We start from the raw sequence: 12596 nt of genomic DNA, 5'->3' as shown, positions 1-12596 counted from the left end.
TCAGCCAGTTATTAAAGCACTCTTTCCCCCCATCAACACAGACTGAGATACTCTAAAAAGTCAACACTAAAGCCACAGTTCATTACTATAACTGACGTCATCTGACAATAACAACATTCAAGATGGCTACATGGCGACTAAGGAATTTGCTTTACTGTAATTCAGGCGACAGAAGACCAAACTGTTCATAAGGCTATTTTGGAACTACTAGACCATAGGCATAGATATTAGTATAGACAAAATACAACGTGTGTGTGTGTGTGTGTGTGTGTGTGTGCGTGTGTGTGTGTGTTGTCCAGAGAGGCTGGATTCTGTCATTTATTAAAATATGATTAGAACAGCAATTGCCTGTGAGAAAAAAAAAATATTAACTTGGCTCCAGGATAGGCTGCAACCAAAGCTCTCTTCTTGTTGTGATGGACTATAGCAGCTAGCCTTTAACAGCCAGAGCCTTTTGAGCCACAATAAGTTGCCTTACTCTTAAGGAATGCAAATAGAAAATCAAACATTCTCTCAGGAATGCAGTAGAGGGAACAGTAGGAGCAGTCTCTATATATGGAAAACACGAAGACTGAATTTCCCCGTCCTGATGACCAAATATGGTGTTTGTCTCCCTGGGCTGGCAAAGGGTTGGCTGAGAAAACCACTAGCAGGAACAGTAATAAAATATTTAGCCATGAAAGGAGGATCTTTAGAAGAACTTCCCCCCCTCCCCCATAAAGAAACAGCTAATTTTTCTTTTATGTTCTTTTAAGTTTGTGCTTCCCTGCCCCTAAGATCCTATAAATTACTGTGGTTTGAATATTGGAATTTTAAGAAAAATTTTTGCCTTGCACTGGCAGAGCCATATTTAAGGCATCAGCTTTTACCAATGATATTTTAGTTTTCCAAACCTGTTTGTGATATTATCACAACAGTTTTGTTCCCATCTTAGAAAAGTAATCATTTACCTAGCCCTTTGTGCAAATTTTGATGAATTATTGCAAAACTCACCTAAATATTAATCCACTTGTCATCAAACCTTCAATGTGTGTGTGTGTGTGTGTGTGTGTGTGTATTGAGAACAAGCGCACAAACAAAGAAACGAATGATGCTCTCCCTTTGATAATTCTGTAGCACACCCACATATATAAATATAGTGCCTATTTTGATATAGCAGGAGCCCACGATTCATTTACACTTCTAATTTGTTATTAAGTTATGTTGAACTATAAACCTCTTTGCTATAACTAATGCAATAATAATTGATTCATTACTAGTTTAGTCATTCTTCTAGAGAAATTATCACCCAAGAAATTTGATACAGTCAGTGTGCAAAGCTCATTCTGAGCAACTAAACCCTAACCCTAAAGTTTAATCAGAACCTATCAAGACTAGCAAACACTTTAAAAAAAATTAAGAACTTCTTGTTTTCCAAACCTTCTGGATAGTTACTGATGAAAACTATAATTTAATTTTTAGAGATTTAAAGTATTTATTTGCTACTGTCTGATATACCTTAGGTGTTTTAAAATAAGAGGTGTAAAAGTTTCATAATAAATTACACAATAATGGTTTTACTCTATCTCATCTAAGTTCACTCTTGTAATACATTTGGTAATGCAGCTTCTTGTTTGTGAGCTGACAGCCTTTAACCCTAAATATGTGATTTTAGGAATATACTAATACAATATCTACAGTCATAAATCAATGGGGAAACTTGCTGGGAGAAAGTTAATGGGGATCATGTGATTGCAGATGATGGCAGAAGCATGGTGGCAGCTTTGGACCTGAAACTCTCTTTCTTGGGAAGTTTGAAGGAAGAAAGTCAATGGGGAACCTTGCAGGGAAGGTCCCAAATTGCTTGGGTAATTCTGTGCAATCTCTGCCAGTCCCTCTGCACTAGTGAATATATCTGAAAGGATGACCCAGTGTTTATTATAATCTAGATCAGGGGTCCTCAACCTTGGCAACATTTAGACTTGTGGACTTCAACTCCCAAAATTCCTCAGCCAGCTTTGTGGAGTTGAAGTTGCCAAGGTTGAGGACCCTGATATAGATTATAGTTTAGATAGTTTATTAATTAATTAATCTTATGACCATATCCAAAATATAAAACAAAAATAAAATACAGGATCTGGGTAAAATAGATAAATGAAAATACAGAAGTAAAATACATACTGTATGTAGTAAATAAAAAGACTCAATATTCAAATCAATACATCAACTTTATAGGCGACTTCAGCCTGTTCGATGTAACGGGTTCTTAGTTCAACTGCTTCATCTATAAATTTAGCAGATCTGCACTGTATACAGTAGATCCCAGGAGGAAATAGGACAGTCTGCAATTCAGATTCTCAGTGGGCTGTTCTTTTGAGTAGAAATGTTAACCCTAAGAGGGGCATATAGTTGACAATCAAACAAAATATGAGCAATATCTTCAATGGTTAGAGCACCACATATACAGTACATGTCCTCTCATGAGATAGCAGATGGTGGAAGAGTTCATATTTGGCCATTGAATCCAACAACTCAAATTTAGCTCTAAAATATGCCTTTCTGGAGAATTGTACCAAACTCATTAACAGGTATTTTTCAAATTGGAAAATAGTTCTTAGCCAACCAACTGAAAGATCTATTTTTTGCCAGTAATTCCATGTCAGTTTGAAGATTCTCTATTTAAAAACTTCCCTTGCTGGGGAATGTAGTAGTAAAATAATAATATCACCCAACTGCATGCACCATATTTCATAATATCTTACTCTGATACTCAGGCATTTTTAGTCTCATTACTTTGAAATGAAATATAATTCTGACTGCAACATTTGTTTGTTTGTTTTACTTAATTTGTTAGCCATTTCCATCACTGAAGCAATTCTATTATATATGGCAGAAGTACAAAAAAAACCACAATTAAGCTGAGCCAAACTGTATAGCCTATTTTTTTCTTAGCAACTTACAGTGTTCTATAGGCTAGGCAGCTTAAAAGCTTGATTCATAACAAAAAGATTTGTTTTATACACACAGACACACAGACACACACACACCAGAAGGTATGAGGTTTTAGGACGAACAGGCATACTGGCAAACAAAACACTTTGTTACAGCATTTCTAAAAATGCTGTGGGCTGGATGAAGCTTTTGCCTGGAAAGATGATTCAAAGAGAATTTGGTCAAATCACTGAATCAATTTTCTGAACTGGGCTGATTTTTGGGACTTCAGAGGAAGAAATGAACAACTGCAGCAGATTGAAGAGCCAGCAAATAGAAAGCTATTATCTCTGGTAATCCTTAATGGACTTTTGCTGGTCAAGACTGAAAGGAGATGAGCCTTTAAGGATTTGTTTAGAGATAAGAGATGGGACAATGGTTGAGGGTTTGGTATAATGGTTAAAACATCAGTCCAGAAACCAGGAAACTATGGGTTCTAGTCCAACCTTATCACAAACCCAGCTGGGTGATCTTGGGGTAGACCTTACTTTCGGCCCTAGAGAGGACACAATGACAAATAATTTCTGAAAAACCCTGCTACGAAAACCATAGGGATTAGGTAATCTCTGAGAATCTGTCATGATTGTTTCTCAGAGATTGCCTAATCCCTACCGTTTTCATAGCAGGGTTTTTCAAAAAATTTCAGAAGGTGACAAGTTATTAACATTGTTTATACTTGTAATGAGGGGGAAGTCATTTCTTTATATATTTCTTTTCTTCTTCTTTACTATATTCTTATTTTTTCTTTTCTGCACTATTTTTTTTTAGTTTGTATTAGTCTTTCTTTGTAATAACATAATAAAATTATTATTTAAAAACATGAACTGGCCTGATAATTCATGCAAATGTTGAATCAAATTAGATACTTACAAACTGATTTTCTGAACTGAGTTAACCATTCAGATTAAAATAATGATTTTTCCCCCTGAATTAGTACTGTGAATTGTATTGTAACAATGATTTGAATCATATTGGAGCCAATTTGCATACCCATAGATGTTAGGAATAAGATTTCTTTTAAAAAAATCAAGCAGGCTCCAAGAGCAGTATCTTTGTTACTGTAGTATTTACGATTATCCACTTCTAGGAAAAACATGGCTTCCAGCTACTGTAGCAGGTCAACCTTAAGGAAATCTATCCCTTTAGTGTTTTGAGGGAATGCCAGGTCCTGTGTACTATTAGTTATATTTCCTCCTACTAAGCTACCATTTACCTTATGTAACAAGCAAAACAAGTCTTAGAATACATGAGATTCCTAAGGCAAAAACAAAAGGTCAGCTGACTGGCATGAATATAAAACAACCCTGGATGCAATAATGGGGCTGTGAGTAAGAACAAAAAGCTTTCTATCAAAATCTAAACATCAGCTGGCTGCAGAGGCTGTATGTCAGATTCCCAACTTCACTGGGGGAGGGAGGTGGCTCTGAAGTTATAAAATCTACAAATTCATTGTTTAGTAGATCAGAACCACAATAATATCTAGAGTAGAGAGATCAGATGTTAATTTTAAATAATTTTATACAAATCCATGGGAAAAAAATCTATATGTAATAATCAAAATATATTTGCTAGCAGTAAATAAGATGCAAAATTATTTAGGCTGTGATTCTACACAAGACTAAGGAGCGATTCTATTTATCCCACTGAGTCCTACTTATGATTGCTATGACGTATCTTTCAATAGTTCAAGCTTTTGCATTATACATACTTCTAACTGAGCAAGAGTATGTCAACAAAATTGAAAATATGTTACTGTAACTAGTGAATGAAACGGAAAAATAATACAATCAACCTTCCCCATTATCCTCGTGTGAATTGTTAGAATTTTTGTTTTGTATGTTTAAAATAACTAATGTACCTTTAGTCTGATAAAAGACTTGGATATCTAAAATTAGTTGTAAATTAAGTTGAAACCTGGGCATTCCCTAGGACAAGGGTCTCCAACCTTGGCAACTTTAAGACTTGTGGACTTCAACTCCCAGAATTCCTCAGGCAGCTTTGCTGGCTGATGAATTCTGGGAGTTGAAGTCCACAAGTCTTAAAGTTGCCAAGGTTGAGGATCCCTGCCCTAGGAAGTACAGCTTCCTAATTTGCTTTTCCCATGGAAAGGAAAGTAGGGATCAACATTTGACCTAAGTAGGTGGTTTTCTGATAAGTTTCTTTTTTTAGTCAGAAACTTCCTGACCAGAAATAGGCAACCTACAGTATACAATATACAACCTAAAGCACACGTCAAACTCGTGACGTCATGTGACATCACGTGATGTATCGGAACTTTTTCCCCATTGCCAGCAATGGGGTGGGCACAGCTCCTCATGACGCGTCCAGCCCACGGGCCGGCAGTTTGACACCCCTGATCTAATGTAATATACAACTTCAGCTGATTGTTATATAATCTTTCATTAATTCCAAAAGCCCTCTGCAACTGATCAGTTTAATCTTCTAATAAGAATCATCTGTTTCTGCTTGCAATAGAAAGTCAAAGAACGAGAGCAATACAATTTATTTATTTATAAAGGGGAAGGGGCCAGAGAGAGGGGACATGTGTGACCACGTGGCATGGTGGGTCTGGCTACTTGTATTCCCTCAGTTTCATTATACGTTCACATTTCTCAAAGTTCTATACTTCCTTCATCAGGTGCAGCAGAGGGGACATGCTCTTGGTCCCAACAATTAAAAATCTTATTTAGTGGAACACAGGAATTATGCCATTTCTATTACTACCCTTACTCATTGGAACCCCATCCCCACTTGAAGATTAGACCGTGTGTTTCAATGTACATGCACAAAGAAGTAGAGTTCATACATCATGGTAAGTTATAACTAATGTTGGCTTAGAGTGATGAGTAAACCTATTGTAGCTGTTGTACACACAAAGTTTGAACTGTCTTCAGAACTAAACAGATCTATAGGTTTTTCTCTATTTAAATTGTAACAAAAAGGTTAATTTTCCAAATTTTTAACTTTGCCAGGGGCTTATATTTTGACTTATTTTGTGGAATACAAGTGAAAAGGGAAAAGGCAATATGTGCACAAATAGAAAGTTACTATGTGACCCCTCTGATAACTTGGCTGGGGATTGGCTTTTCTTTTAGCTGAAATGAAGGTCAAATTAACGTTTTTCCACCATTAATCCCAGCAGGACAAAGGCTTGGTTTTGGAAAATACATTTTTTTTCAAACACGTTAATGCTAAATTGCATTTTATTGACTTAGGAAGAAGTTTGAAATAATAGAGTGTGGAGTCAAAAAAATTTTTTTGAATAGTTAGAAATGTTTTCTCTGGATTTTTAAAACACTGTATTGAAGAAACATATTCATTCTTAGCCTTTGACCTAGCTTTTTATTAACACAATGGAAAAAGTGATTAAGTAATTCCATGCTGAAAAATTGCGTTACATGGATCCTTTTTTTCTAGCTGGGAGAGGTGGATTCTTATAGTCTTTAACTGTTTTTTTCTCTCTCTCTTCTTCCTTTGTTGGTATACTATTTAAGATTCATACTATATCCTACTAGATCAGCTTGTTCTATTTCATCCCATCTGTGTCCAAGGAATCTAACAATACTTAAATTCAGGAGCTAAGAATTTTAAGGCAAAACAATGAATTAGATAAGAAAAGAGCTACGTAACTATAAATACTTTTGGTGAAAATATGCTTTTCTTTCAACTGATTTTGCACCAAATCAAAACAAAGATTGCTCTGTGATGGCACCCACTGGAAAAAAGAGCCTTGGTGGAGCAGTGGGCTAATGCCTCCTTAAGTAACACCAGCTGCCTGCAATTAGTGCAGGTTCGCATCCCACCAGGCTCAAGGTTGACTCAGCCTTCCATCCTTCCCAGGTAGGTAAAATGAGGACCCAGATTGTTGGGGGCAATTAAGCTGACTTTGTAATAATGCCACTTGGGGGTGTGTGTGAAAGCCCTAATAAGCAGGCATATACATAGAATGAAGGCTACTGCTAAGCTTGTAAGCCGCCCTGAGTCTTCGGAGAAGGGCGAGATATAAATAGAATTAAAATAAAAAAATAAATAAAAACCCAATGTCAACTTATTCCTCACTGGCAGCTGAAGGAAACTGTTGATATACAATTCTGGTAACAGTAAGTTAGGTACAGCGTATTGGTGTGGTAAAAAACAAAACAAAACCTCTACATAAAATCTTGGACTCACTGCACAAAAAGCAGGACTTGTGGAAACTGTTGCCTTCACATTGTACCTCCTCTGCAAAATACACTGTTTTCTGGCATACGCCACACTTCTTGCCTCCACCCCAGTTTGGCATCCTGTAAAGAAAATAAATGAAATACATGTAACTATTCAAAAATAAACGAAGAAGGATGTACGTATTACTTAACTGTGTGTATTCATGAAGCTGCTTTAGAGTCAACAAGTTAATATCTCTACTGAGAAATTACCCAAATGGCCTTTTAGCAAAATCAGACAGAATTCAGGTTTTTACTACAGCTCTGTATAGTTAACAATCATCATAAAAATGAATAATCCCACTGGAAAAAAACAAAATGGATAAAAAACAACAAAAACAAAGCTAAAGGTCTACCACCGTATTCCAACATTCAGAACATGACTTCTCCTGGGCTAGAGACCAAAGCCAAGACTCTCCTGAAACCAGGAGGTAATAAAGAATGGATCTCTCTAGGAAGGGAATGCCAACGCACAGGTGCAATATCCAATGGCATTTTCAGATAGATGAGGTCTGGGGGAAATTGAGTTTTTTTATCTGATCAGATAGTTAGATCTAAATATAGGAGGAGGTGGTCCCAGAGATAAACACATTCAGAGCCATGTAAGGTCACAAAGGTGACAACCTGGAAGCCAACTGGCAATCATGGCTTCTACAAGTCAGTGGGATCAAATTCAGTGGGATCAAACAGGAGACATACATTGCTGTCTGGGCATTCATACAAATTTAATACCAGGTGTAGCTTCTGAATGCTTTTCAAGGGCAGTTCCATGTAGAGTGTATACAGTAATTCAAACAGGAGGTGATTATGGTATGACTGACTGCAAAAAAGGCTTCCTGATCCAGGAATGGAAGCAATTAATGAAGCAGAGGTAATTATGCAAGAGCCCTGTTAACCACAGCTTCTATCTGCTCCTTGAGCAGAAGCTTCAAGTCCAGGAAGATTCCCAAGTTGTGGACAAACTTTAAGTGGGGGAGTATAACCCTATTCAGAGCCAAATATCGTACTACTCCAGAAACACCTGGCCCATGGACCCAAAGCTATACTGATCTGGATGCAATCAATCCAAATCTATTCTTTTCTACGTTAACAGCCTTCAAGCACTGGGTCAGCACTTCTACTCCATCTCCTGTTTGGCAGACAGCTGAGATATATAACCAGATATTATAATCAGCCTCTTGATGCTACCTCACCCCATGTTGAACTAATCCCATATAAGGAAGGAACCTATTGTTCATTCTGTATCTTTTAATAGCTGTTTAAGACAGGAAACTTAAACAAAGCTTTTCCTGTCATTAAAGTACCCTACCAAAAAAAACAAAACCACCACATGTAGAGAAGCTTTTTGAAGAGCAGTGCTAATGTAACCAAATAGACAAAAAAACACACAACACATAACATCTCTAGGCATACGTTGCAAGTTTACAAGGGGGTTGAGTGAGGAAAAGACTAGGCACACAAGAAGGAAAGGTCCCCTCTATCTTGAAATAACAAATTTTAGCAAAGCCTGCATTCCTATCTCATAAAAACGAGGCAGATCTGCTGCGATTCTCTGCAAGTTCAATTAGTCTATTCACCCTGATTTAAAACAGGGTGACCTTCAAGTTTCTTTCCAAAACCTTCTCCAAGCAGAGTTGCCCAATGGGCCTGCCTGTGAAGCACAAAGCAGTGTCTGAGGTACAAGGAAGTGAAGTCTGAGGTCCATCCTTTTCAAGAGATTTTCCTTTTGATATAAATACCTTGACTGCATTAAGAATAAGAAAGAAATGTTGTAATATTAGAGGAAAATATAGGCATTTTGTGAATATCAGGACCATCTACTTCCAAACTACTATGTTTTGTCCAAAGAAAAGATGTGTGTAAAATGAAAACTAAAAACAAAACCTGCCTTCTTGCCACAACTGCCTTTCCTCATCCTGCAAATTACCTGTGTTTTATGTTCCTCTCAGTCAAATCATTAGATTACCTTGGATTCCTACAGATTGCCTTAAAAGGAAATAGAACCGACAGGCTCCAGTGGGTTTTTTTTTCCTTCCACTAGGGCAGCAGGCCAGGAAAGAAACTAGTCCTGCCTTTCAACAGAAAGGAGTGTCCCTAAAGAACTGTTTCAATGTGCAGCCATGACAAGCAATACATATAAAATAAAACCCTTGTGGGTACCATTGGCAAAGAAAGCTCTATGTGATCTTGACATAGATTGACTAGAGGTCAGAAAGACAAGGTCAAGAATAATTTTCAGTGGCTTCTCATGAAAAATGCATTTCTCAACATGTCTTCTTCTGGATTTGAAACTAATTAAACTACTTCCTGATAACCTGGAATGCCTCCTAATACTTTCAAGGTTTGTGCAAAAGATGTCTGGATTGTGATAAAACTGTGACCAGTGGATAGTTAAGGGAAGATATTTAGTTTTTACACTAGAATCCAAGTTTATTTCATTTACCTGCCATCACCTTCACAAAAGAGAACTGTAATTTTTATGCTACCAGCATATTACAAATTACAATAGGATTCAAAGGTTTTTGTTATTCCAAACTAAGATTAGAATATATTTTATATTGTAATCTTAAATTCTATTTTTCTGGAGAGAAAGAGAGGGAGGGGGGAGAGGGAGAGGGAGAGAGAGAGAGAAGTAAGGAGTGGTTGAGGAAGCCACCAAGGGACAAGACTGACTGCCTTGAATGTCAGATCAAATATTTGTTACAACTTGAAAGTTACCAATACAATCTGAATCAATAGAGTACTGCCATGAAATATGAAGAGAATATGAAGCATGAAAGAATGCATGAAATTAAAATACATCAGCAGAAAGCTTTCAAACTCAGCCTGAAAAGGAAATTCACTGGCAAAAATGTCAGTGGATGTGTCTAATGCCAGTTTCTAATCTTCCCATGACTTTGGTTTTATTTGGTTTTATTTGTAATGAGGCCATGTTAGATAAAAGCCAAAGTTCTGATTAATGCCAATTCAGGTTATTTTAATGCAGATAGAATGATGAAAGAAAACTAATAAACTAACATAATTTAATTTTCCAGTAATCTACTAGAGAATCAGGGAATCAAAATACTCTGGAGGTTACAATTTAATTATAGTTAAAGTCATATATACTTATATATTATTAATTTAAAAAGGCCACAGGAAACTGCCTTAGTCTATTCACCTATTTAGCTTACTGTTACCTGGTTTAATTTGGTCTCAAACCCATTCCAGCAGCGCTACACAAAATCCTTTAAATAGAAATGACAAAGACTAGATTTCAAACTACTATTATTTCAGACTCTCCCAGAAGAAAAATTAAAGTATTCACATGGATAAGCCATGCTAAGAACAGGATTAATGTGATGACTTGAAAGTGAAGCATTTTCAACAAGTATTTCACAATCAAGCAAATTTAAGTATGTGTTTCATCCATAGAAAAGAAACTGTTGATTGTGCCAAGCTAAGTGAGTACAAAATGAATACAACTACTGTCTCCTCTGTAGCTTTGGTACATCTTTAAATATGCTATTAAAGAAGCTAAGTCATTTGGATCAATACTTTTACTTAACAGATTTAATCAGGGTTGCTAAGATAAAGCTTTAGATTTAACCAAAAAATATTCTTTGGAATATAATAAGATTAGTGACATCAATGTTCTTTAGAAAAACATCCATTTCATTTTATTGGCAACAAAATGTAATACTTTGCCTTTGCGTTGGATTTTTTCCCAATTTCCTTGTCAAGTCTGCACTTCTGATATTCTCTAACAATTTATCATCCAAGTCTTAATTACAAGGCCCAAATTTGTTTAGCTTTTAAATCCAGACAAGGTTGTATAGATAGCTATCAGCTGAAACAGCATAATCTCCATTTCAGAAAGCGATGGACTTCATCCATTCAATTCTTATTTCTGGCGTCAATGATAAATGATTTCATCTAGTGACTGGATTCTAGTCTGTTCTCATTTATACTGATAAATTAAACTTTAACCAGTTTAATCTATAAGAAAATTGATCCAACATAATATTGTTCAAAAATGCAATGAACATGAAAAATACTAGACATAAGTGAAGTTGCAGTTTACCTAAGATATTAAATACAAATCAAAATTCTTTATTTTCAGCAGTGAAGTTGTATACTATATTTATTCATAATGCTATATTATACCAAGTGCATGAAAGGATTAAACAAAAAACAGTAAACCCAAGCAAATAAGAAATGAAATGAAATAAAAGAATATGCCTAAAATGAGTTTATACCATTTTCCCTCACTACCCCTCTCCATATATCCCAATTCCTGGACATCATCCTTGCTTCCATGTCCACATCAGGTCTTCTCTTTATGAGAATATCATTAACCTTACTCAACTACTACTTTCCCTATCTTTTCTCTCTTCTCAATCCATTCACTTATCCCTTACATGTGTTTTGATATTTGATCTCATTCAGTGTTTAAGATCAAACTACCTTAACATGCTTTAATTGTATTTTTACAAGAAAGTACAGCAAGGAGATTTAGTTGGAAATGAAGTTGATAATTATGTTAGATATAAAGAAAATACAGGAAAAATTGCCAAAAACAGACGTTAAAGAGATACTAAAGGTAAAGGTTCCCCCGCACATGCGTGCTAGTTGTTTCCGACTCTAGGGGCCAGTGGTCATCTCCGTTTCAAAGCCAAAGAGCCAGCGCTTGTCCGAGGACATCTCTGTGGTCATGTGGCCGGCATGACTAGACGCCAAAGGCGCACGGAACGCTGTTACCTTCCCACCGTAGTGGTCCCTATTTTTCTACTTGCATTTTTACGTGCTTTCGAGCTGCTAGGTTGGCAGAAGCTGGGACGAGTAACAGGTGCTCACTCTGCTATGCGGCACTCGGGATTCGACCTGCCAAACTGCCGACCTTCTGATCGACAAGCTCAGCGTCCTAACCCACTGAGCCACCGCGTCCCTAAGAGATACTATCATTTATCAAATAGTGTATAATTGGAACAATTTTCTTCCGGAGATTAGAATTACCTCAATCCTGTTAGCCTCTTGTAAGGCCCTAAATACTTGGTTATGTGCTGGGCCTGAGTATATGGAGGTCCTGTCTCCTGGTTATGTTAACAAACATTTATTGTGACAACCTCTTTAGCTATTGTGTACCTTAACTTTTATATTTATAATGGCAAATTGTTTTTCTTTTTTTTTAAGATTGTCCACCGCCAAGAATCACTTCCTGAAATGGTTGGCCATACAAATTGGAGAATTGGATGAGAAACACATCGTAGCATTTCTGGGGCATACAAAGTGAGATGGGATGAGAAGATTAGTAAGATATCCTGATTAAAGGCATAGTAGTCTGTTTGCTTGACTTTGGATATCATCTGTTGTATTTCAGGAAATAAAAAGGTCACCAATACAATTCCATATGGAATGGAAACTTACACATAATTCTCACCATTT

At 36.5% G+C, this 12596-nt stretch overlaps 1 protein-coding gene across 2 annotated transcripts in view; it reads right to left on the bottom strand.

Moving 5' to 3' along the window:
• Positions 1–12596, bottom strand: part of CSRP1 (cysteine and glycine rich protein 1) — a 33495-nt gene that overhangs the window by 11541 nt on the left and 9358 nt on the right. Inside the window, exon 2 of one of the 2 annotated variants that reach the window (XM_083358271.1) lies at positions 7141–7256. In XM_083358271.1, the coding sequence (XP_083214397.1) occupies positions 7141–7252 (112 nt within the window). In that variant the 5' untranslated portion in view covers positions 7253–7256. The remainder of the gene's footprint in view (positions 1–7140; positions 7257–12596) is intronic. The other variant, XM_083358270.1, reaches the window with a different exon arrangement.

Source organism: Vipera ursinii, assembly GCF_947247035.1.
Source record: "Vipera ursinii genome assembly, chromosome: 3".
NCBI lineage: Eukaryota > Metazoa > Chordata > Lepidosauria > Squamata > Viperidae > Vipera > Vipera ursinii.
Note: the sequence above shows the minus strand (reverse complement) of the source record. Positions and strands in the feature narration are given on the sequence as shown.